The sequence below is a fragment of the Elephantulus edwardii genome, unplaced genomic scaffold (assembly GCF_000299155.1).
Source record: "Elephantulus edwardii isolate Elephantulus edwardi_28Jun2011 unplaced genomic scaffold, EleEdw1.0 scaffold00440, whole genome shotgun sequence".
In the NCBI taxonomy this organism is placed as follows: Eukaryota; Metazoa; Chordata; class Mammalia; order Macroscelidea; family Macroscelididae; genus Elephantulus; species Elephantulus edwardii.
The window spans coordinates 454,148-480,501 of record NW_006400190.1 but is presented as its reverse complement, the minus strand read 5'-3'; the positions used below and the strand labels follow the sequence as shown (position 1 = coordinate 480,501).

General features: G+C 54.3%; 1 protein-coding gene and 1 pseudogene across 2 annotated transcripts in view; one reads left to right on the top strand and one right to left on the bottom strand.

The window, feature by feature from the left end:
- Positions 1-16,133: 16,133 nt before the first annotated feature.
- BRF1 (BRF1, RNA polymerase III transcription initiation factor 90 kDa subunit) overlaps positions 16,134-26,354 on the bottom strand; it is a 71,459-nt gene continuing 61,238 nt past the window's right edge. For both annotated transcript variants that reach the window (XM_006902686.1, XM_006902687.1), the window contains 8 exons: positions 23,721-23,990; positions 22,306-22,367; positions 21,757-21,838; positions 21,628-21,683; positions 20,940-21,208; positions 19,278-19,329; positions 18,495-18,663; positions 16,134-16,171 (listed from right to left, as the gene is read on the bottom strand). In XM_006902686.1, the coding sequence (XP_006902748.1) occupies positions 16,134-16,171; positions 18,495-18,663; positions 19,278-19,329; positions 20,940-21,208; positions 21,628-21,683; positions 21,757-21,838; positions 22,306-22,367; positions 23,721-23,990 (998 nt within the window). The remainder of the gene's footprint in view (positions 16,172-18,494; positions 18,664-19,277; positions 19,330-20,939; positions 21,209-21,627; positions 21,684-21,756; positions 21,839-22,305; positions 22,368-23,720; positions 23,991-26,354) is intronic.
- Positions 26,337-26,354, top strand: part of LOC102865917 — a 4,089-nt pseudogene continuing 4,071 nt past the window's right edge.

The window sequence follows — 26,354 nt, the reverse complement described above, 5'->3', positions numbered from 1 at the left end:
TCCTGGAGAGGGTTAAACCGGGCTGCTCCTTGGAGGCAAGGATTCTGGGGCTTCGTCTAACATACTTTGGACATGCTGTGAGGAGGGACCGATCCTTGGAGAGGGACATCATGCTTGGTAGGGTGGAGGGACAGTGCAGGAGGGGAAGACCCTCTATGAGATGGATTGATTCAGTGACTGGGATAATCGGGATGGGTGTGTCAGAGGCAGTGTGATGGGCACAGGATAGAGCAGGCTTTAGGGCGGTTGTACATAGGGTCACTATGAGTCACAAACGACTCGACGGCACGTAACAACAAACAACCTATAAGTCTAAAGTATTTAAGATGAAGCTTCATCAGCACTCTGGCTGCCTCCTTTCCTTGTCTGTTCTTTTGGCAGTCCATGGGATGGGTATTCAGTACTCCTCAACACCACATGTCAGAGGCATCAAAGTGAGGAGGATATGGAACGCTTTCTGCAGAAGATCAAGGACCACTGACTTTGGTACGGATTACATCTCAAAACCAAGACAAAGAGCCTCATCACAGGCCCAGCAGTCAGCATAATGTGGTGGTGTTAAGTGCTGTCGAGTCGCAGGCAACTCATAGCGACCCTATGAACAAAAGTCCTGGACACCTGTGTGACTTTTGCCCTTTCTTCAGGTTCATAGCCTTTCCCGAGGCAAGCTATTGTGGAAGTGGATGCCACTCCTGCTTCCAAGCTTCTTTAATCGGGGAGCTCCACCATGGGTGACCATTCTTGCATTTGACTCATCAGTGTCACAGTGTTCGGCTTCACAGCAACGAGTTACCTCTGTACAGCAAGTGGACATATCAGGGTTACATGACCTAAAAGAATGTTTCACCAAAAACCATTGAAGGTAGACCTGAGGCCCACGGAGCAGAGTCACCCACCTTTGGCTTGGGAGCATGACTTTCTGTCCGCTAGGCCAACTGCGCTCTCTCTCTCTCACTCTCTCTCTATGCTGTTGGTGGTGGTGGTGTTAAGTGTGATAGATGGAGAAAAGATTGAAATGTTAATGATTTCATTTTGCTTGGATCAACACGCTTGGTACCAGCAGTCAGGAATCAGGAGAGGGATTGCATTCGGCAGATCTGTTGTCAGGGACCTCTCCAAAATGCTAAAGCGTAAGGATGTCAGTTTGTGGATGGAGCCTCTCCATTTTTTCAACTTCTATCATTTCTAGCTCTTTGCCTTCTGACTGGGGGAGAGCAGGTTAGCCCTCTCCCCACACATCCATACTTCCCCTGCCTGCCTTCTGTCCTCAGCCCCTGCAGCGTCCACTCGTGTCCTGTTTCCCTGCTAGCTTCATGTCCATGTCACAAATGCAGTGTCATCTCCTGGAGGACAGCACACCTGTTTTCTTCTGGTCCAAGCTCATTGTTTGTTTTTGTTTTGATTCCGGAGAAGGAAGAGCAGGAGGCACTGGGGGCTGCACGCTGAGGTCAAACAAGGTCTTGATTGTGAGTCCATAGGCCACCTGCCTGGCTGGCTGCTTGGCCCAGCCCAGGGCAGCTGCCTACCGCTCCAAGCCCTTCCCAAGCATGAAGGCCCCAGTGAACCCAGCTCTGTTTTCTTGCTCTCTGTGCTGTCCGGGCTCAGTCTCCATTCTTCAGCCACATCGCCCAGTTTTGTCACTGTGACTGAGTTCCACCTTGACATCTGAGTGGGTGAGCACCTTCCTAGAGTGGGGCCTTTCTCTCCATCGTCCAGCAGATGTTTCTGGTTTTGTGCACACTTCCAGGCAGCTCCAGGTCATCCCACTTTCACACAGACCATGGTCGCTGCCGCTCTTGAGCCCACTGTTCCATCCTCTGTGTCTGTCCAGTTTTCTCAGACTCCTACTCTGATATCTGAAGCTGCTCCCTCTCATCTTGTCACAAAGCACGTCGACGTGAAGGTGGTGAAGGCTCTAAGAAGACACTGCTTCCTGGGTCATTTTGAGCGCCTCCTGCATGAGGAACTCCTCGTCTGGTTGGCATGTTCTTAAGTTCTCACTGGCCACTTCTTTCACAAGGAGTCTCTGGTGGCCTAGTGGTAAGGGGTTGTGCTACCAAGCTAAAGGCACACAGTTCAATTCACCAGCTGCTCCATGCAAAGAAAATAGACTATATCCTCTCATGCGATTTGCAGCCTCTGAAAACCCACTAGAGGGTCAACTGTGAGTCGGTTCCAACTGGACAACTTTCAGCCACATAATCAGTTCACAGGTGGACTTCCAATCTTATTTCCTACTCCGGCTTAGTCTGAAAGCTGCCCTGAAACCTTTCCACTATCGGTGACTCTGGTGGTATTGGACACGCATCGTAGGAACACAGGAGCCACCATGTACAGCCCGCTGAGAAAGGGAGTGGTGATTGGTCCCCAGGGCCTGTGCTGCTGACTCAAAGGCAGTTCCTCTCTGGGTGCTCAAGGACACCCACGCTCCACTGGACAAAGATGGGCAGTTTCAGCTCAACAGTTTTTTTTCACATAAAGTATGCTGTGGTGGTATAGTTGGCAGGACTGATGATGGCTGACCAAGGCAGCACTTCCCTGGAACCACAGCGCCCAGAGGGAGAGAGAAGCTCTGTCCACAGTAGTGTTGCTGCTGTAGTGCCAGCAAGTCTGACGCGTAACCCGACAGACAGAATACCCAGCCCGTCCTGTCCCATGCCGTCCTTATGAATCTGACGCGTAACCAGACAGACAGCAAACCAGCCACTGGCCCGTCCCATGCCATCTTGACACCGGAGAGCCCACTGCTGCAGTCACTGTGTCTGAGCTCCCGGTCAGCGTTCTTCCTCTCCTTCCCTGTCGGCCTTTCTAAGCATGATGTCCCACTCTCCTAACAACATGCCCAAAGTACGTGAGATGAAGCTTTATCGTTGTTGCCTCCTATGATCACTGTAGCTGCACTTTATCCAAGGCATACTTGTTTGTTCTCTTGGCCGTCCGTGGGATATTCAGTGCTCATCTCCAACTCCACAGCTCACAGGCGTCAGTTCTGTCATCTTTGGTCATTGTCAGGCTCTCAGATGCACAGCAAGTGATTAAAAAGAACATGGTCTGAATGAAGTGCACCTTAGTCTTCAAACTGACATTGCTCTTCAGTGTTTTGGAGTGGTTCCGTCAAGTCAGCCATGAGCCACAGTGACTCTGATAACGGAGCCGAACCTTGCGCCATCCTTCATCACATCAGACTCCAGCCCATTGTTAAAATCTCTGTGTCTGTCCGGCTCCTTGTCTTCCTCTTTCTGTGACCCTCTGCCTCTCGAGCATGATGTTTTCCGAGGACTGGCCCTTCTGACAACTTGCCTACAGTGTGTGAGACGAATGTCGTCATTCTTGCTTCTAAGAAACACTCTGGTTGCACTGCCTCCAGGACAGACTTATTTTTCTTTCTGCATCCATGGGGCATCCAGTACTCTTCTCCAGCACCATGGCAATGAAAGCAGTGTAGACAAAGGGAAATCAAGAGCTCCTGGCCACCACGGGTTGGGTTGGATTGCTTCAGCTGAAGTGGAGCAGGACAACCTCCTAGTGGGGCCATGCCATGTGGGGTTTGGAAGCTTCAAGAAGGGCTGGTTGTTCTTACCCACATGCTGGGCCTAAACCAAGCAATCTCAGAGGAGGAGGGGGGCCTGATGATCACCAGGAGGAAGAGGCGGTAGCAGCATGCACCCTCTGAGCCTGGGGCCTCCTGAGTTCTTCCTAGACTCGACACACAGCGAGTACCAGAGGCATCACATGCTGGTGGGGGGCAGCAGAGAAGCAATGGAAGAAGAATGTGGAGGCTGTTCAAAGGTGGCACAGTGGGCTTGCTGATCAAGGAACAAGAGTAGTGCTTCATGCAGGAGTCTTCCTGGTGGAGGAAGCTGCCTCTGGTACTTACAGGGAGCTTTCTTTTTCTTTTTTTTATTATTTGTGTGTGAGTGTACCGTCAAATCAGATCTGACTGGTACAGGAGGAGACTGTCCCTCCTTCCCCAGCAGAGCATCTGGTAGATTTGAACCGTGCGCCTCTGGGACTGTAGTTGCAGCTCCTTACCACTAGGCCACCAGAGCTCCCCTTCAGGGAGCTTTCTAACATTGCCCAAGCAGAACAGAGGGCGGCTTGGGGCCCCAGGGATTGGCTACCTGTGGGCATGGGCACAGAGCCGCCCCAACACGGCACACGCAGCAGTCCCTCCTGGTCGTGAGTTGTTTCCTGATGTTGAGCTATCAAGTCAGCTCGACCTCGCCCCGGCCGTCCATGGGCACTGAGGATTGAGCCCATGGTGCAGTCACTGTCCATCCTTCCCGTGGCGAATCTTCATTTCCAGTGACCTCGTTTACCAAGCATGGTGTCTTGTCAAGGAACTCTTGACCCCTCCTGACGATATTACTGCTGCCACCCTGGTTTCTGAGGACTCTGGCTGTACTCTGTCCTTCTGCAGTCCACTAATGTTAGCATTCTTTATCAGCATATTTCAGAGACCGTCTCACTTTTCCTTCTTCATTGCTTAGTTTTCTCACACATACGAGACAATCAGAAATACTGTCCTTGGCTAGGTCCTCAAGTAGACAGACAGCCTGACTTCCTCACCCTGTAAAGAGGCTCTTGAAGCAGACCCCCCAGTGCATTGTGCCATCCAGCTGCTTCCATGAGTGTGGGTCCCAGTCAAAGTCCATCTCTGACCACTTGAATCCTCTTTGTTCATCACAGTGTTGCTCAGTGGTCCTGTTGTGGGAGCGCTGTGTCTTTTGTTGGGGTATAAGCCATACCAAAGGCTGTTGTTTTTGATTTTCATCACTTGTTATGTGCCGGCAAGTCACCTGTGACTCATGTTGACCCCATATACAACAGCCCTAAACCCTGCTCTATCCCGTGTCAGTCTTATGATCTCTGACACACCCAGTCCCCGAATCAGTCCACCTTATCCAGTAAGTGTCCCAAACCCTCTTTATTTTGAGCATACAAAGTTGTGTCATGTACATACCACAGGTTGTTGATGAGTCTTCCTCCAGTACTGATACCATGTTTTTCATATTATTTAACTTCTCAGGTTACTTTCTTAGAAAAAGTATGACCCTGATACACACCTTTCCTGATTTTCAAATGGTAAGATACTGTGCTACAATCACAAAGGTACACAGTTCAAGTCCACCAGATTATCTGAGGGAGAAGGATCTCCTCCCATGTCATTTAGTGCCTTTGAAAACCCACTGGAGGGTCAGCTATGAGTCAGTTCCAAGTCAACAGCACAACAAGTATCCCCTTAGTCATGCATTGAATCATATCCCTCAGCAATACATGCCTACTTGATTGGGCCAGGGTTCTCAGAAGGATGGTATCGTCCTGTCTGTGCAAATTGGGGGTGGTGTGAATGAGGCTGGATCAGAGGTAGGCAATGATGGGAGTCCTGTGAGGTCAACTGAAGTAGTCAGCCAGTCAACTCTCAGGGCTTACGGTAGGATGGCAGCACTGTCCATTCCACAGCCCTCCTGTGGTGGGCAGGAATTCAGGGGTGTGGCTGGAATGATAACCTTTTGTCTTAAGAGATAAAGGCAGAGAATCTGAGCAGAGAGTGCTCTACCATCACAAAAGAAATACACCTTGTTGTTCCCAAAACTAGAACCAGGGGATGCAACAAAGTCTTCCCCACGAGCCAGCACCCTGAATTTGGACTTGTAGCCGCCTAAACCATAAGAAAACAAAAGCCCTCCATGCTGAACTAAGGGCAATATGATTTCAGTGGCTGACCCCTCCTTACATTTAGGGGGCACGTCCAGGTGTTGGGGGTCAGGCCCCCTCCCCACATATAAGGAGCACGTCCAAGTATCAGGGGTCAGGCCACCCGCAATCTTTGGGCCACCTCCTGTCATGATGCGTCGATACTGGGGTGTGCTGTATGTGTGTGCTGTGCCCATGTGGCTGCGTCAGGTGTGTCTTCTGCTGCCCTCTCTAAGGGCTTGTATGGAAGGTTGTAAGGAAGGCTCCAGCTTTGGACCCATTTCCCAGTGACAGAGAAGCCACTGAGGCCCATCCTGGACTGCTCTCCCCACCAAGTCACCTCTTCCCAGGCCGTAGGACTATAAACTGTGTTGGTCCTCAAGGCATGTGCCCTGTTGTTTTGACAAGATGTGGCTACCATCCCTGTGTCAGCTGAGGAGAAGCCAGCAGACACCCCTCACTGTCCTTGCCCCTGCAGGGAGTGTGTCCTTGGAGGTTTAGGCTGGCACAGTGCTGCCAATGGTTCTGTCTGAGTCCACCAGTCCCCTCCCACCATGACGTGGTCCAAGCAGACACCGAGGACCTCACCTGGATGGCTGGTCCTCACCCTCCACACCTCAAACCACCTGCTAGCTTCACTAGTTGAAGGGTATTGAGCCCACTATGTGCCAGGTCCAGTTCTTGGCTCCAGAAGGGTATATGTGTGGTGTGTACATGTGTGTAATGGGGAGTAGGATGAAGGTGCAGTGCTCACATGTCCACATGAGCCCCGTGTCCACATGTGTGTCCGCGTGTGCCTCATGTCCATGTGTCCATATGTATATCCATGTGGTCCCCATGTCCACATACGTTTCTTTGTCTTTGTGTCTGTGTGGGCCCATTTTCCTGTGTCCATGTGAGTCTCTTGGGTGTCTGTCTCTCCTTCTGTGTCTTAGTGTCAAGGTTGGGGGCCAGTGTAGAGAGGGACGCCAGCTCCAGGCAAGAGTAGGCTGGGGGCAGCAGCCTGTCCTTGCACGCCAACCCGGCTCCTGTCCAGCACCCGCCCGTGGGTGTGGGAGTCACCGGCGCCTACAGGCTGCCCATTCCCCATTCCCACCCTCCAGATGCCCCTGAGGCACAAAGGAAGCTGCCTGTCCAGGACCCCGGGAATACAGAGCCCCTGCTGCACTCAGAGCTACCATCCCCCTCCGGAAAGCACGCGGACAATGCCCTGCGTGGGACAGACTCTCCTTTGGAGAAAATAATGGCTGAGAGAATGGTGTTTCCTGCGTTTGTGGCTGCATGCAGAGTGATTCATACCGGACCTGCCACAGTGTGGGTAAGGGGTTGAGTGGGGCACGCTGGATCCCCACCCACTCCAGGGAGACTCACCCTTGATGAACCCCCACACTCACCAGGGCCCCCAGCCTAGGACCCCTCACCCGACAGTTGCCCTAAGGGTCCATCTTCCTGACTGTTGGTCTAAACCTGGCGGCTGACCACTAGCAGAGAGGCTAGAACAAAACTGGAAGAGCTGGGAGACAGCAGGAGGGCTTCCTGGAGGAGAAAGCCTGGGCAGGCATTAGACAAGAGAAAGGAAGATGGAGGGCCTGGTTGCTGACTGGGCAGTGACATGGGCCTGGGCACCAGGAAGGGCCAAGTAGGGGAAGTGGATCTTGAGGATGGTGCCATGAAGACAATCTGGCTGGCTGTGTGAAGCGGTCTGAGGGCACTCTTGCACATGGGGGCTGGGTCAGGTGATCTAGGGGGTCCCTGGCATGGCTTGTGCATATCTGAGCGGCCCAGGTGGTCGGATCCAGAGGCTAGGCGAGGTCTGGCTGTGTGGGGTGGACGGAACAGTCCCTTGCAGTATCTCGAATGTGGATGAGGGCCTTGATGGCACCTCAAGAGGCAAAAGCTGGGCTATGAGTGCCCCTTTTTTGAGAGGGTGGGGGCTTTCTGCTCTACAGACACCCTGGGCCTAGGCCACACCCACACAGATTTCCTCTCAGGAAACCAGGATGCTGGTGTTTCTGCCTGTAAACTTCTCTTAGCTGCTGTCCCAGTGCATGCTGGGAGAATCTCTCCCCAAGGTGGTCCAGCTCCTGGCCAGAGCTCTGCATCTCAGCCTCAGTACTCCTGGGCTGCCTGCTAATGGCCCCTTGTAGCTGCTTGGTGCCCCTGGGTCCTGGCAGCAACTCACTAGCTTACCCTCCTGTCCCGACACTCCCATAAGTGCCTGCCCACTTTGAAGCCCAAGCACAGAGACAATAACTGCTTTGTGAACACACAGCCCTTTTCAGCGCCCTGATGTCCCATCTTCCCCTTCCAAGCTCCTGGGTCATCTGGCATTCCTCATGGGGTCCCTCCCCACTGTCCTGGCAGAAGCAGGAGTTGGGAGTCCTCACCCACCCTACAAACAGGACCTTGATTGAAAGTAGGGGCTTTGTAGATGTGCCAACTCACAGGTAGTCATCTGATCGGTGTCATCTAAGAGGTATAGAGAGACGAGGCTGTATGACATTGGCACAGACTTCAGTGATACATCTACAAGTCAAGGAATGTCAGGAATCACTCGCAGTGGGACGAGGGTGGCTGGATTCCCCGAGTTACTGAGGGGCATAGCCTGGGCTCTGTTGCTCTGAGCTAATTCATTTGTGGTACTTTGTCTTTCCTTGTACTGGTTAAAGTGAGCACCTGTTAGCCAAAAGGTCAATGGTTCGAGCCCTGTAGCTGCTCTGAGGGAGAAAGATGCACTGAGCATGGTTGCCCCCAGGCCAGAAGGCAGGGGAAGTGACAGCGCTTTAGGCCAACTCTCGTGAGCACGGTGAGCCGAGGCCTCGGGCCTGGCATTATCCCAGCTGCCCTCCCTCCTCCACGACGCCCTCCAGACGCCCCAGCCCGCTGACCTCTGACTCACACCCGGGAGCCGGGGGCTCCAGGCCTCTGCGTCTGGCCGCGACTCGGAGCGTTTCCTGCTCACCGCCCCAGCTCGGTTCCTGCAGGAAGTGGCCGCCTCCTGAACAAAGGGACCGGCGGACAATGGCCATTGAATTGGGCAGGGGCGCTCGGCGTAGGGACAGGCCACCAGCTGCCCACGCTGATAAGGAGCAGAGGGGTGGATAGGCCTCGGGCTCCGCCCCTAGTGCCTTTGCCACGCCCCTTCGCTGGGGCCAATGGGGAATTGTTGCTCTTTCCTAGGCGGACGCTGCAGCCACGCCCCATCTACCTAGACCAATAGATAGCTGGAGCCCGCCCCGAGGCAGGCACGGTGCCCATGCCCCGTTTACCTAGACCAATGGGAAATCGGGACCCGTCAGACCAATGAGGAGCTCACGTTCATCCCGCCCGGAGGCGGGCACTGTGGCCACGCCCAGCCTGCCGGAACCAATGTGGCCCCGCCCTCAGGACCCCCAACTAGCCGCAGGCACCTGACCTGCGCTTGGACCAGCGCAGGCCAGTGAAGCCACGTTTTAGAAAGTGCCTGTTTGGTTTCCGCAGAAGCAGCGCGACGTCCCTGGAAGACGTCAGAGCTATTGTGCGTCCTTCTCATTGTTTGAATGGCTGATGACTGCGGGGGTCCTCTGCTCAGTCACTGGTTGCTCGGCCTCCCGGGACAGGGACGCCTCTGCTGGCCCTACAGGATCGGGCGGCGGAAGGGCGACACACGCACACCCCAGAGTTTCTGGGGCGCCCTTGAGGCCCTCAGCACAGACCTGCACACTGGAGAGAACTGGGGGTCGGCCCCGATGCCCGCCCTTTGGGCCTCTAGATGAGGTGGACGCAGGGCTATAGTTAACGTGCAACTGCGGGGGGGGGGAAGGGCAGGGAGCCCCGGTAGCCTCAGGGAGAAGCCCATCCCCTGGCTGCCCAGGGATGACAAACCACGGGGAGAAGTGATGGGGCTGGGGCCCAACTAGTTGTCAGTGGACGGCTCATGGCGACTTTGGGTGTAACACACACCGTGCATGACGTCATGATGGTCAGCTTAAGCCACTGTTGAGGCGATGGCCTCATTCCGCCTCGTTCTCACTGGCCCTGCACTATACGACCAGCATGTCCTCTGTGGATTGTTTTCCCTGATGTGTCACCATTCTCTCTCCCAAGGGCCGTTATGTTCCCTCAAAGACCTGTCTTTTCTCTGGTGCCCATACGATATCCTGCTCTTTGCCAACGACACAGAACAAGGCCCCAATTCTTTCTTTCTCATCTTCCACATGCATACAAAGACCTTGGCCTCCGTCAGGGGCTCCTTAGTGCTCAAAGTGGCATCTCTGCATTTAGACTTACAAGAGGTCTTGAGCAGATCTGCAGACCAAGCAGCTGGGCAGATAGAAGCAGACTGTGGAGAGGCCAGCTTTCTGAGAGGATATCAGGAAATGGAGCCTAGCTGACACCCTCCACTCAGCTCCCTGGCCAAGACGAGAATGATCCAAGATGTCAGTCCAGACAGAGGGACCCTCAAAGGCTGCAGACCTGCCAGGGAGAAGCCACAGGCAGTGGAATAGCAAGCCTTGGAAACAAAGGAGGGGGAGCCATGAGCCTCAGCCCTGGCCCCAGCCCCTGGATGAGGGTGGAGACCCAGAACCCCTCAGAACCCTCACTGGACTTCAGTGGGGGGTGGCTTCATTGGAGACCATGTCCCCAGCACAGTCAAGCTGGGTAAGTGCAGGATGGCCAGAGGCGGCGAGCTGTCTGCACCGACAGAGGCAGTGCTGTGGTACAGATGATAGAGGTCCTAGGGCACAGAGATGATGCGTAATGTGGGTATCTGTGGGATTGGTGCTGGAGTAGGTGGGCCCCAGGCCTCTCTGGAAGCCTTAACAGCAGCATATTAAGGTCTGCTAGCCACTCCTGCCAAGAGCAGGCCATCTCCACATCATGTGACATTGTCAGAAAGTGACAACAAAATGCTACGAAATTTTTGTTGTTTCAGCAGAAATTTATTCTTTGTAAAAATATCCGTGTTATTACAACACCTTCTGTCAGTATCATACATGTGACTCCCACCTGCAGGGCTGACGCCTGGCTTACTCTCTGACCTGACCAGTGGGCAGTGGCCACACCCATCACTATTACCAGCCAAGACAGTGCTTCCAACCACGTGGGTCCCTCTGCACAAGCACTCTGTCTGTTTTTGGTTTTAGCTACAATATTATTGTAAGTAGTTTTGTGAACCTTATTATTCTGAAATAAAAAAAAAGGAGCTATAATTAAGAAAGAAAAGAGGAGGGAGTGGAAAAAAACCCACTTCCACCCAGTTACTGGGAGCTCTGGTGGCCTAGTGGTAAGAAGCTGCACTGCAATCCCAAAGGCACGTGGTTCAAATCCCACAGCTGCTCCGTGGAAGAAGGATGGAGAATCTCCTCTTGTGCGATTAACTACTTCTGAAAGCCCACTGGAGGATCAACTATGGGTTAGTTCCAACGTGATGGTACACAACCACCACCCAGTTACTAAAACTGTCATACTAGTAATATAACTCAGCAGGGAAATTATTTACAAAACAGTTAGTATTAATAATCTAATAATCAATTTAAAAAATTTCCCAATGGCATCACCTCATTCTGTGATTAGCACTAGTAACAATCATCACTGGGATTCTGAATAGTAGGTGAGGGAAGGTCACACCAGTAATCAGAGGCTCCACTACTGATCAGAGCATGTCCGTGACACTGGGTGGCCTGCACACTGCCTCTGCCTGTGCTGGTGCAGCTGTGTCCTGGGGACACACTGGCTTGACTGTCCATCAGGATGGGCCTTTTCCATCGTTCTTCCCCCACCAGCATCCACTGCTCTCCCTCCCTCCTCACTTGGACTCTTGCCTCTTTGATGTAGACATTTCTGCCTCTTGAGGGCCAGAGTATAGCCCCTGCACTTAGCCTTCTTATGTGAGACCTCCAGGCACACATGCTGTGGACGCACTGCCCACCAGGCCATCCTGTGGCACCACCTGCTGGTCCAGACAGAGCTGCCCTTGTCTCCCAGGCACGCTGACATGTGCATGCATGTGTATACAATTTGCTCACATGAGCATCATACCCCTTTTGTGCTGGACATGAACATGGGTCACTGTCCAGATCCCCAAGAGGGTTTTGAATAACTACCACACAGGGACTGGCCCTCCAGACTCCCCTACTCTGTGCCTTAGCCCGTGCAGGACAACCAGCCTTCCCCATTTCTAAACAACCACTGCACCATCTGCTCAGCGACCTCACTGCTTCCTTTCCCTGCACCCTGTTTCCTGCAGCCCCATGTATGTCCTGGGTATCCAGTGTGAAGCTGGGGGACTTCTTGGCAGCAGTACCCAGCTGCCATCTCAGAGGCTGTGGCCACAGCAGCCAGACTTCCCTGGCTTCTATACTGGTCTTGCTCTCTTGCCTAGAGCATCGCTGGGCAGCCAAGCTGCACTGTTCAGGGCAGGGCACAGACTAAGGTGACTGCCCTGAGACATGCCAAGTGGCGACTTGCTCAAGCCTCTGCTACCCACATGTGAGGGGAGCAAGCGCACCTCGGCTGGTTAAAGTAGGGCCTGCCTGGGCCACCTAGGAGTCCCACAAGGTGCCCTGTGGTCTTGGCAGCTCTCACAGATAATTCACTTTGACCTATACAGCCACCCCTGCCCAATCCCAAACAAGACCACTTGCTCATAGGGGGACAGAAGCCACTCCCAGTGGTGGCTGCTCCCTGGCACTGCAGCCCACAAATGGGGGCATCTGGGGCATCACAGACAGAGGAAGCTGTAAGAGTGTCAGTAGTGTCTATTGGTCAAAGTCACGGCCAGGACTGGCCAGAGCCAAGAGTGAAGTCAAGGTGGGGACTGACAATGACATCAGGGTCACCGGTCACCTTGTAGGCTGAGGTCAGGGTTGAGAGCTGGGGTCAGGGTACCAGGTCCTGTCAGCTGGAGTCCCTGCCCTTACTGGCCCATTGTGTAAGACAATGGCTTCCTCTCTGGACAGGAAAACCATAAAGGTTTCCCTCTGCCTTTGAAGGAACCGGGCCTTGGACCGTGCCCCCTGGCCCCACCCCTTGCCAGCCTGGCTGCGGCCCAGGCCCCTCCAATGACCACCCAACCCTGCAGGCACGTAGGCGCAGGCGACCGGTCTACTGGGTCCTAGACCGGCGCCGGGATGGGCGAGGACCACGAAGGTGGGGGAGGCAGTCCCTTCCGGCCACCCCACTCTCACCACATTGGAAAGCCACCACCAGCACGAGATGTCACCATATTGCCTGCTGAGCCCTCGCAGTGTCCGCAAAGGGTGCAGCGTCCTACTTAAGCAGTGGACCAGGAGATACGGGCGGGGTAAAGGCAGCTGCGGCGCTGGACCCCCGGCCGGAGCACCAGGCCGGGATCCCACAGGCGCCCTACACTCCCGCGCATGCACACTGGTCCCGCCTCGAGAGGCCAGCTAGTCCTCGGGCACACCCTGCAGGCCCCAGCGTGTAGTGCAGTGACCAGAACCTTGGGTGCAGTTGTCAGGCCTTGGATCTCCGTCAGTGACAGCAGCCTGCATTCAGAGGACACAGCCCTCGCTCGGCTCACAGAACGGCCACTGATAGGGTCACCAGGTAGAGGCAGAGGGCAAGTCCTGGCAGACTTGGATCCAGACCACTCTGGGGATGCCAGGACAAAGGGAGTTAAGGGACTCGGATCTAATGCGGCCCCAATTTCCGCCCTCGACCTGTCCTGCAGTTGCCAGAGTCCCTCTCGCCGATCTCCACGGCTGTGTGTGCTCCAGGATCACCTGGCAGCTGTGACAGTGGGCAGGCCTGTCAGGGTCCAGTTAACACTGGTGCTGGTCCTAGGGCCACATCATTTCACAGGGGCCACGGACACCAGGACTGATAGCCCTACAGGACGGGGACGGGGCGCTGGGGGCCGTGTGCAGTGTGCACCTTGTTGGGACAGGTAAAGGGCAGGGCGCTGGGCAGGAGTCAGTGGTTGTGATGGCTGCCCCCTCCCTGAACTTGGAGCTCATTCTCTTCCTCCCCAGGAGCTGGCCAGTACTCAGTGGGGCCCAGACCTCAGCTCTTTCTTGGCACGCAGGACGCCCCTTTCTCATTCTGCAGGTGGATGATGCAATGTGGGGACCAGCAGGAGAACTGAGGAGGGAAGGACATAGCGAGAAGGAGGGGAGTCTGTGGGGGTGGTGCTGGTTCAGGGAGGGTGGGCAAAATCTGACCAAGACCTTAGCTGACCTTCCTTCTCCAGGCTGCTCAACATCTACCCTTCCCCCAGAAGGCACATCTCTCCTGATCCTACCTGGAACCTGCCTGAGGGGCCAGGGATGGGAGCGCATCTAGGACGGAGCCGGGGTCAGAAAAGGTGGGAGCAAGAACAGCTGAGCCCAAGTGGTGACTGGGTGGCAGTGTTCACGGGCTCACAGGGAGGCCCTCCCTCTCCAAGTCCATTGTCAGTAGACCCTGCTCTGTGAGCCCCAGCCAGTGCAGGCTGGAGGGCCAAGCTCAGGAGGGTCCAACCGAAGATCTGCCCCTTAGGCACCCACTGCCCAAGGGCATTATGTAGTCTGAGTGCTCCCGGGGCCTAGAGGAATCCTGAGGGAAGGATGGAAGGATAGGTGCTTTCCTGTGTGGGGCACCAGGGCCAGGACAACTGCCTGGTTCAACAGCCCAGTGCCCACAAGGGGGCTACCCCCCACTCCTACCTCAACCTTCCCCACAAGATCCAGCACCAGGTTCATCTCCACAGATGGGAAAAACCACCACAGCAGAGCATCCATCTACATAGGGACACCCACACACCTGTGAGGTGCACACGTGCTAACGGTACTCCTTCCCATGGCTCACTGAGCCACAGGCTGGGGCAAAGCCCAGGTCAAGGGGGAGGTGGCAGGCTGGGCAATGGCTGGCACCTACAGGCACAGCCCACTAGGCAAAAGGCAGGGCCAGAAGGGCAGAACCCCCTAAGAGATGGTCTGCTCACCCAAGATGAGGACTCAGATCTCAGGTTTCCAAAGAGGACCTCCTCCTCTCCACGGATAAATATGATGGTCCCCAAAGCAGTTCCAAAGGGCCCACTGTCCTTCCCAGCCAGCAGATTGGACTGTCCTCTGAAGAGGACCCCTGTCACAGAAAAGGTCAGGCTTGCTGTAGGCACTTCATCAGCAGTAATCAAACCCTTCATCTCATCTCAGCAACAGCAGCCTCCCACTCCCTCTCCCAATTTGGGAACCGCAGCCCCCACTCCCTCATCCATGGCTTTTTGATGCTGGTTCTTTCCTGAGCTTCTCAAATCCAGTCCAAGGGGTTGGGTTTTTCAATTTTACAACAAATGCTCCAACTCGTCTGGTCCAGCTCATCTCTGAGCCCCCAGCCCATTATCACCAGCCTGGCCGCCTCTCCCCAACTTCACAACCCTCTCCTGCCCCTCCTTGCCACCAGCCATTCCCTCCTCCAGGGACTCCCCAGACTGCTTCAGTGGCCATGTCTGTCTCTGTGCCTTCTGTTCAGCCCAGGACATAGGAGCTACTTACCACTGTAGCTGTTTCAATGTGGGGTGCCCTCCCCACCCCCATCTGGGCCACTCTGAGGCACCCAAGGCCTTGCTTGCACCATCAGTGCCAGGGACAGTATCCTCCAGAGGGCAGGGACCATCCTAAAGAAGGGCCAGAGACGGGAAGAAGATTCTGCAGAGCATGTTCCAGTCCCCATGGTGTCTTCCACTCAGAGTCCAAGAGCATCCAGTCCGGGCCTGCACCCTCTCCACAGACCAGGGGACGTGCCCAGCACCCTCTCCACAGACGAGGGGATGTGCCCCTATGGTTTAGGGGCACTTGTGGGGAACACCAGGGAAGCCTTGCACTACAGAGCCAGCAGAGCTGGAACCCCTGCTGAGGTGCTAGGCAATCCCTGGCTGCAGGGTCCCCAGCAATGAGTGGGTCTGGAGCTTCCAGGGTGTTGCCTGCCTCAGGGTCTGGAGGCCTGGTGGGGGGCTGAGGCCTGAGAGACAGAGGGTGCCAGGAGCTCCCTTCTGGGCCCAACACCTCCTTCAGGATCATGCAGCTCTAGACGGAGGAGGCTGTCCAATTAAGGGGTCCATTTGGCCCTACTGAGCTCTCTGTAAAGGGCTGGCTGGCCACCAAATGCACCCCTCTTCTGTCAGACACCCTGAGCGAGCTCTAGACGAGAGCAGTAAGCTAAAGGTCGAGCTGATGCCAGACCAGGAACGCCAGCTGGTATAAGTGATCAGGCGCAGGAAGACACCAGTGCAATCTCCCCACTGAGTGGAAATACTTCCATTTCTCAAAACATGATCCCAAAAGCAAAGTCCCACAGAGGCGGTGTGGGGGTGTGGGCAGGCAGCAGATGCTCCTCTGCTCACTGAGTTTCTTGCCCACCCTGCCTGGGAGCTGTGGCCGCCCTGCTGGACGCTCTGTGGGCCGAGGGCCGTGCCCACTGCTGGGTGTGGTCCAGCCACTGGGGGAGATTCTGCATCAGTAGCCATCATCGTCATCACCGTCGCAGCCATAATCTGCGGAGTACAGAGGCAGTTAGTACCCCTGGTGACAGGGGCTACCCTCTACTCCCCAACTCTCCCTCCCCATAGAGGGCAACCCTCTACTCCCCCCGTCCCTGGGGGTTTACACTGTACTCCCCTAACCGCTCCCTTCCCATTGCATGGGCCTCTGTTGTTGCTGTTAAGTGCTTTGGAGCCCACTACAACTCTCAGCAACCCCTATGGACAACAGCTCTGAACCTGTCATACCTTAAGCAACCCACTGTCTCTGACACACCTGCCTCCATTGCCACAGTCACTCATTCAGGGTCTTCCTCTTCTGCACTGACCCTCCACTCTCCCAAGAATGACTAGCCCCTTCTGGATGAGTGCCTGAAGTATGTGAGACAGAGCTTCAAAATCCTTGTCTTCAAGGAGCAAACTGGTTTCACTCTTTCTAGAACAGATGTTTGTCTCTTGGTGGTCCATGGTATGTTCAAAGCTCTTCTCCAGCACCACAACTCAAAGGCATCAATTCTTCTGTCATCCTTAGTCACTGTCCAACTCTCCGATGCACAGCAAGTAACTGAGAAGACCACGGCCTGGATCAGGAGCACCTTGGTCTCTAGACTGATATTGCTGCTCATTTAGCATTCTGGCAACGTCACTGACAGCAGACTTTCCCAAAGCAATTCATCATTTCATTTCTTGACTGTAGGTGCCAAAAGTGTTGACTGTGGACCAGAGCAAAATGAAACTGTTAACAGCCTTAATCTCTTCTCCACCCATCATGGTGCTGCCGATTGGCCCAGTGGTAAGAATCTTTGTCTTCTTGATGTTGAGCTTCAATCCATAGTAAAGACTATAGTCCTTGACCTTCTGCAGCAAATAGTTCAAGTCCTCTTCAGTTCTGGCAAGCAGGTTTGTGTCATCTGCATAAGCAGGTTGTGGCTGAGTCTTCCTCCAATCCTGATGTCAAATTGCTCTTCATAAAAGTCCTGCCTCAATGGTGCAACCACTGTGGAAGGCGGTATGGCGCTTTCTCAAAAAGTTGCAAATATAAATACCATTTGACCCAGCAATTCCACTACTGGGAATATACCCCAAAGAGACCATAGCTGACATCCAAGCAGATATATGCACACCCATGTTTATCGCGGCTTTGTTCACAATAGCAAGAAGTTAGAAACAACCTAAGTGCCCATCAACAAACGAATGGATAGAGAAGCTGTGATATATTCACACAATGGAATACTATGCTGCACTGAAAAACAAGGAATTCATGGAATATTATTCAAAATGGGTGACCCTGGAGGACATTATGCTGAATGAAGTATCTCAGTCACAAAAGGACAAATACTCCATGGTGCCACTGTTGTGAAACAGGGCTGACATCGGGGTTGGGGGGTTGGGGGGAGACTGAGAAAGATGGGTTCAATAACATATACTGCACCAAAACAGATGAGGGAGAAAGCTGTTTAAAAGGGATATGTGATTTGGTATTTTTGTCATGACAGGAGTCTAGAGCGAAGGCTACATGGTGGAGTGGACCTAGGGGAGGGTTTGTAAAACAATGAAAGAACTTTTCTTTTCCTTTTCCAAGAGGGTAGTGTACTGGGGGGGAGGGTTGGGAAGGGAGAAAAGTGCAACAATGAATGAATGGAAATCCAAAGTCTCTGTAAATTTTCATTGAAATTAATTATAAATTTTAAAACATTATATATTTTTTAAAAAAAGTCCTGCCTCCTGAATGCACTGTTCTACATATAGATTGAAAAGGTATAGGGAAAGGACACATCCTGACGTACTCTTTCCTGATTTTGAACCATGCCGTGTTTTCCTTACTCAATTTGTACTACTGCTTCTTGGTCTAAGTATAGGTTTCACATGAGTATAATCAAGTGTTCTGGGATTCCCATTCTTCTCAAGGTTGGCCACAATTTGTTGTATTCCACACAGTAGAGTGCCTCTGCACAGTCAATGAAACACAGATAGACGTCCTTCTGGTACTCTTTGCTTTCAGCCAGGATCCGTCTGCGCTGGTAATGATGTCTCTAGTGTCACAGCCTCTTCTAAACTCATCTTGTATTTCTGGCAGCTCTCTGCTGATGTACTGTTAGAGCTGTCTTTGGATAATCCTCAGCAAGATTTTGCTTGTGTGTTATTAGTGACATTGTTTGTTAATTTCCACACTGCTGGATCCCTTCCATCCTTGGGCTCCAGTACTCTACCCCTCTCCCAGGCCCCTAACTCCCACCCCTCAGGCTGCTCCAGCCCCTTCAGAACTGCCTGCCAGGGCAAGACCACAGGCTGAATGGAGACAGCCGGGAGCAGGGGTGCCCTCCCCAAGCCCACCCACCGTTTCCGCCCATCATCTGCAGGGCGCTCACGCAGGGCTCGCCCTCGTCCTCCTCCACGTCGTCCTCATCCACGTCCTCATCTGGGTGGTACAACACTGGCCCACTCTCAACCACAACAGCTGGCCTCACAGGGTCAGCTCCAGGGCTGCGGGAGCTTGGCAGCACTGCCTGAGAACCAGGAAAGAGGTTGGGAACAGAAGCCACCTGAGAGACCCCACCCCGCCCCACCCACCCCAGGGATACTGCCCAGGAGACCCCACTCCTACAGCACTCCAACCACCTGGAAGAGCACTCAAGAGACCCAACCTCATTCTACCTCGATCACCCTGGGGTCCACAGCCGGGATACCCTGTGCCCCCAACCCTGGGGACCACACATGGGAGACCTGCCCTACCTCACCCCGGGGTCCATGTCTAGGAGATCCTGCTCCTAACCCCTAATCACACTAGGGAGCACCCTAGGTAACCCCACCCCTTTCCGACCCTGTCAGGGAGATTCTGCCCCACCCAATCTCTCTGTGGTCCACACCTGGGAGACCCAGACCCAGCCTAGAAACACCTTTGGGAGGCCCCACCCCTTCCATGCCAATCCTCTCAAGGAGTACCCCTGGGAGACCTCGCCCTGCCCCACCCCACTGGTGAGGCACAGAGCAGCGCCAGGTTAGAGCTCCTGGAGCCCGATGGGGCTGCCCTCTGCTAGGCCCACTCTCTGCATGGCCCCCAAAATAGGACCTGTGGTGTGTGCTTTCCAGAACATGGCTGTGCCAGTCCCCAACAACTCACCTCGTTGAGGGCCACCTTTTTGGCTGGCTGAGCAGACACTAGGGGCCTCAATCTGGGAGGAAAGACATGCATAGTTCAGCCCAGTTAGTGGCCCCATGCTGACCCCACTCCCTACCAGAGGCACCAGTGACGCCGTCCAGTGAGGTCCTGGTGGTACCAAGCTGAGTCCCATCCTCACCAGTGCTGCCCTTGCTGGCCCCTCCCTCCCACCGTTCCAGTCTCTTGCCTCCACGCCCATCCCACTAGGTGGCTCCCTTCGCCCCTCTTCCTACTGTGCCTTCCCTGACATCCCAGCAACATCGCCAGTCTTTTCACTCCCCTATAAGAGGGAGTCACCAAGCCCTCCTATATGACTCCATGGTGCTCCAAGAGGCACTGGCCCAACTCCCCAATGCCCCCAGGGCCACGACTCCACCCCCCAGTCCCCAGTGGAAGTAACCGCCCCCCCTCCAGCCCTGTAGCATCCCCAGGGCCATACTCCTACCCCCCTGCCCCACAACAGGAGTGCCTCCCTCACCCCTCCAGTCGCCCAGCGTCAGTACCCCCACTACCCAGAACCTCCAGGGCCATGCCCTCATCCCACCCAGCACCCAGCCCCCCCAGGGCCATACTCCCATCCCCCAGCCTCCCAGCGTCAGTACCCCCCCCACCTCCCAGCACCTCCAGAGCTATGCCCCTACTTCCTCAGCAGCAGTGTCCACTAGCCCCTTCAGTGCCCCCAGAAGCAGTGCCCTCCACTCCCCACAGCACCTCCAACATCTATACATGTCCCCTCCCATCTGGTCAGTACCAGCCAATGGGCTAGGAACGATATCCAGTGCCTCCCATCTTTTGAAATATCAGGGTGACAGACACGCTTCAGCTGGAACCCCTCAGTTCCAGGTGCCCTCCACTGGGACCCACGTCCATTTTGGCAGGTGATGTCCTAAATGTCACAGTTTACTGGAGAAACCAGAAGAATGGCTTTTGCTATGAAAGCGTCTGGATTTTTTTTAACATCAGCAATTCTGATTTCACTTTATTGCCGTGTAAAGCAAAGAAGAGACAGCATCTAGCAGAATTCATACAAAAGGGAACATTTGATTAAAATCAGAAGCCCCGCCTGGCTGTCCACATGGGCAAAGGCTCTAGCAGCCTGTCCTTGCCACCCTGCTTTGTTCATGTCAGAGAAGGAAAAGGCACTGCAGACTTCACTGGGGAGACAGGCACCAGTGATGAGGAGAGGACGAGGACATGCAGTCCCCACCGAGCTGGGCCCACCTTGACTGAGCTGGCCTGTGCAGCCCCAGTACACAGCGATGACTGTGCTGAGGGTGGTTCCGAGGGCTGGTGCAGTGGTGCAGCATGGCCATGGCCAAGGGAGGGCCATGGACGGCACAGAGCGGGAGTCCTGACAGAAAGCCCTGAAGACCACCCTCCCTCACTCCCTTCCTAAGAGGAGGTCCCGAGACACGTGCTCTGCCAGCACGTCCCAGCAAGTGTCAACTATCTTCTTCCTAGATGCAGCCCCCTGGACACAGCCCTTGGAGGCCCTGGACCATGCCCCTTCACACCCACTCCTCCACTCAAGGTCAGCTCAGGCCCTGGTGTCAGGTGTCACATCTGACAAGGGACCACCCTCAACTTCCCACACACTCGCACCCCGGACTCTGTACACGGTACCTCTTTCCCACGCTGGTGGGATCAGCGGAGCTGCGGCTGGCTGTCCTCTTCCGTGAGGGCTTCCTGGCGCTGACTGGCCCCAGCAGACCTGTGCCCTCTCCTGGTGGTGCCTCTTCCTCCCCACTGGGGCCCCCACTCGCACTGTTGAGGTCCCGCAGCACGTGGTAGTTGATCTTGCTGGAGATCTTCTTCTGCTCCAGCATCTTCTCGATGGCCTCGCCCGCTGTGCTGGCCTGGATGGGCTCCCTCTTCTTGCACGACTTCTTCGGCTGAGTTGGGCACAAAAGCAAGGGTTGCTGGGGAATGGACGGGCACAGAAGGGCCAGGCAGTAGGGGCTCCACATGCTTCCAGAATTCATGCCTCAGTAAAGGAGCATTAGGCTGCTGGGTCTTTGTTGGACACTGCAGCCCTCAGACTCCCAACTGGACCTCATCTGCCCTCCAGAGGGTTCTCGCTTTCTCCTAGCCCTTGCTCAGCCCTGGCAGCACTGTGCTGTCCTAGGACTTTACACCCGTCAGCTGACAGATGTGGCTGCACCACAGGCAGGCCCCCTCCTTCAGCAGACATGGTGACAGGATAGTGGGCACCCCGGGCAGGAACCCCAGCACAGACGTGGTGACAGGACAGTGGACACCCCAGGCAGTGACCCCAGCATCCACGTGTGACCTGGCCACGTGGCGGCCCTACCTTGTGCTCCTTGTAGATGCCGAGTGCCTTCTCCTTGGCAATCCTGGCTTCTTTCTCTGAAAGATGGAGTGTGCAGGGTCAGGGGGGGGGTCCTCCCGGGCTGATGGCAGGGGGCTTCCCCCGGCTTACCCCTCTGCTCGCGCAGGTACTCTGCATTCTCACGCATCCACAGCTCGGCCTTCACACGGGTCTCTGCCTCGTCCAGGATGTACTGCACAGACACAAGGGTAGGGTTACTCGGGTTCTGGGCCACCCTGAGCAGCACTTCTGCTCCTGTATCAGCCAAGTGGGAAGAAAGAGTGGGACAGGCATGGCCTCTGACCTCCTGACCCACCACACCCTGAAGCAGGCAAGGGCTGTCTTGTGTTAATAGAGTCCTAGAGACTTCTCCTCAACAGAGGCCTGAAAGGACCACTGCCACACTGGGTCTGGACACTGTCGTGTCAGTGGACAGAGGCCTATCGGGCCTCTGATTCCTGAAGCTGCCAGGAATCAAAACTGGGGTGTGGGAGTGGAGGGAGATGGAGTAGCCACAAGGTGGCAGTGCCAAGAGCGCCCCACACAGGAGGGACCCATGTCCAGGGCACAGCAAGTTCCCTAGGGGTCCCAACAAGCAGCAGACCAGCCACCTCCACCCGAGTTCTACCGACTGGGCTGTGCATACAAACAATAGCTTACTTTGTCAATTTCAAGGTCATCGATGCCACTGAGGTCCAGCTCGCCGTCCTCCAAGGTGTCTTCTAGAGGGAAGTATGAGGGTCAACACTGTCAGCTGGCTGGGGCAGACGGTGGTCAAGCTGCACAGACATTCCAGCCAGGGGCCAAGCAGCCAGGTCTTCCTCAGCACCACCAGCCATGCCCAACTCTGTTCCCATGGCGTCCCCTTTAGACACTGCATGCTGAGCCTGGCCTTCTTGAGGGCATTCTGGGTAGGACACTCCCTCACATCATGTGTGGTCATGTGAGGAGCTGACCAGAGCCACTGAGAGACTGTGAAGCCCACAACGAAAAGGGGCACAGCAACTAGTGAGGTTGAGGGTCCCTTCTGGGATGCTGCAGGCAGAGGCAGGAAGAGCCCGATTATAGGAACGGAGCTGTGACGGCCACCTCAGGTCATTCTGTCTCACATCCAAGAGTCCACTGGCAACCTCCTCTCTACAGCCTATCACGTCCACAAACCCAAGGTTCAGTCCTCTCAGCTCAGACTCCATCCCTCACTCCAGCAGTTGGCCCTGTGAGAGGGTCTACAAGTCCATACCTACACAGTTCCTGCTGGGGAGTCCCGCATCCTTGGCCTCTGCCCTTCCCTCTCACTGCGCACCCTCCCGCATGTCCCAGTTTCTGTCTGGCCCTCATGGTCCAGGGCACATGCCCATGACTGGCCCTGTGTGCACTCTCCCTTCCCCAGAGGGCAGGTGGCATGGGACACAGGCGCCTCCTCACACCTGACCCAGAAAGCATGCACGGTGCCTAGCAAATCACCAGCTGGCCCTCAGGCTCTGTTCTGCCTCGCTCACCAGCTGGCCCTCAGCCAGGGGAAGCAAGTGGGGCCTGCCCAAGACAGAAGAGCCGTCAGCCTGCCAGACCATGTCTCATGACAAGAGACGGGTGAAGAAGGAAGGATGCTGTGACCTCCAATTCGGCTGCGTATGTCCGTTTCTGCACTCCACACTCCCATGACTCTTAAGTCTTCTGTGGCCTGTTCACTGAGGCCACAGCCCCCCTGGGACTTACCTCTTCTCCCCCTATTCCTCCTTATCACCACATGGACAGGGAAATGACAGTATCCTTCCCACAAGCCCACCCTTGAAAACACCTCAACATCACCTGGCTGAGGAGGGAGAACTAGCAGGGTTGAGTGTCCTCCAGGGCCAACTGGTCAAATCGTAGGCCTCCACCAACAGTGCTCCCTAGAGCAGCGCCCTCCTCCTCCTTTCCTCTCAAGCCACTCCCTCTCGCTTCCCTCCAACCTGGAGCAGACCCCTGCCCTCCCCCCTTCTCTGAACCAAGAGACCCCTTCCTCCTGTGGCCAGCAGCCCCTTCCCCTCTCCACTGCCTACCGCCAGCAGCACCTCACCTCAACCCCTACTTACTGGGGTCCCGACTTGGAGAGGAGATGCACTCTCGGATGGACTCAGAGATGCCCAGGCTGGCCGCTGTCGGCAGGGGTCCGAGCAGGGACTCCAGGGCGGGGGGCCGGCTCCCCTCTTCTGCGCTCCCTACTGATTCTGAGCAGCCCGGCAGGCTGTCCCCGAGGAGCTCTCGGTAAAAGTCCTTGTTGAGGTGACTGGCCGCAGCCTCCAGCTCCTCGTCCTCGACGTCCTCATCACCAAATAAGCTGGACACGGTGTCCTCGACAGAACCTGCACAAAACGGCCTGCAGCTGTAAGCGAGGCGGACAGAAACAGCCAAGACGGGGCAGTGCCAACACCTCTGCTGGCCGCAGGCGGCCATTCCTGCAGCTAGCTGAACACCTGGCAGAGCTCAGCTGCTTTCACTTAGCTGGCCTGCGCTTTGACAGAAAGGGTCAGACATCTGAGCCCATGTGTGCAAGAATACTCGGTCAGCATGCTCCACACTTCTCACACACACACACACACACACACACACACACACTCCTTGTCCCAGACCCCACACATAGTACACTTCACACCAAATCCCTGTCACAGGCCTTATCACCACACCACACATGAACTCCCTGAACACACGGAGTACATACCACAGACCCCACACGATCACATGAATCCCATCACAGACACATACCCTGCCACACCCCACATGCCTCACACCAACAGGAAGTTCCTCCCAAAGGTCAATAACCCACACACCAACTCCCTGCACAGACTTGCACCTCACACACTTCATGCAAACAAACTCTTTCATAGATCAAAACGTGGGTGCACAAAAGACAACATTTTAGACAGAAAATATAGGAGAAATACCTTTGTAACCTTCAATTAGTCAACACTTCTTAGATAAAATTTCTTAGATGTGTTACCAAAAGCACAATCTAGAAAAGAAACTACTGATTGCTTCATCCTATCAACATGAAGAATTGCTCTTTGAAAAACACTCTTAAGAGAACTGTAATCAAAACAACTCTGAGATATCATCTCACTGCCGTCAGAATAGAAAAATTTAACAGAACAGCAAGCAACAAATGCTGGCGAGGTTGTGGAGAAACTGGAATTCTTATTCACTGTTTGTGGGAGTGTAAAATGGTGCAACCACTGTGGAAGGCGGAATGGAGCTTTCTCAAAAAGTTGCAAATAGAGATACCATTTGACCCAGCAATTCCACTACTTGGAATATACCCCAAACAGACCATAACTGACACCCAAGCAGATATATGCACACCCATGTTTATCGCGGCTTTGTTCACAATAGCAAGGAGTTGGAAACAACCCAAGTGCCCATTAACAAACAAATGGATAGAGAAACTGTGGTATATTCACACAATGGAATACTATGCAGCACTGAAAAACAAGAAATTCATGCAATATGATTCAAAATGGGTGACTCTGGAGGATATTATGCTGAGTGAGGTATTTCAGTCAAAAAACAAAAAAATACTGCATGGTGCCACTGTTGTAAAACAGGACTGACCTTGGGGTTGGGGGCAGACTGAGGAAGACGGGTTCAGTAATGTATACCACATTGAAACAGATGAGAGAGAAAACTGTTTAAAAGGGATATGTGATTGGGTATTATTGTCATGACAGGAGTCCAGAGGGAAGGCTACATAGAGGAGTGGACCTGGAGGGAGGGATTGTAAAACTATGAAAGAATTTTTCTTTTCCTTTTCCAAGAGGGTAGTGTACTAGGGGAGAGGGTTGGGAGGGGAGAAAAGGGCAACAGCGAATGAATGGAAATCCAAAGTCTCTGTAAATTTTCATTGAAGTTAATAATAAATTTCAAGAAAAGAGAGAGAGAACCAGGTGGGAGAAAACAGCGGTAAACAACCTATCTAATAAAGCACATATGCCTGAACATACAAAACTGCGTGGAGTCAACTACAGCTCACAGCAATGCTAGAACAACAGATGTAAACCTTGCCCTGCCCTACTCTGTCTTCGCATGTACACCCTGCCAAAGTCCAGTGCTGGTCCACAGGCAAACGGGTTACAATCCCCACAGAGCCCCGTATTGCTTTGTACTGCTGAACCGGAGCCCACTCGTTGCTGAGTCTCCAGCGGGTTTCAGAGGCCGTGAACACCAGGAGAATGCCCGTCTTTCTCCCACAGCAGCCAGTGGACATGAACTGCTTGGCTCTTGGCTGGCCATACACAACTCCTTACCACTAAGCCACCAGAGCTTCTGTGAAAGGCCTTTCCATGGCCAGTGAAACACAAGCAACCATCTTCCGTGTGATCTCTACTTTCGGCAAAGATTTCTCATCAATCACTCATCTGGTTTGCGGAAATATCTATGTTAGTATCCCATCACTTCCTGGGGCCTTCTTTTTTGCCAATGACTTTTGTTGTTTGTTGTTCTGTGCCGTCGAGTCGCTTGCAACTCACAGCGACCCTATGTACAACAGCCCTATACTCTGCTCTGTCCTGTGCCAATCACACTGTCTCTGACACTCCCATCCCAATTATCCTGGTCACTGAATCAATCCACCTCATAGAGGGCCTTCCTCTCCTGCACTGTCCCTCCACCCTCCCAAGCATGATGTCCCTCTCCAAGGACCGGTCTCTCCTCACAACATGTCCAAAGTATGTCAG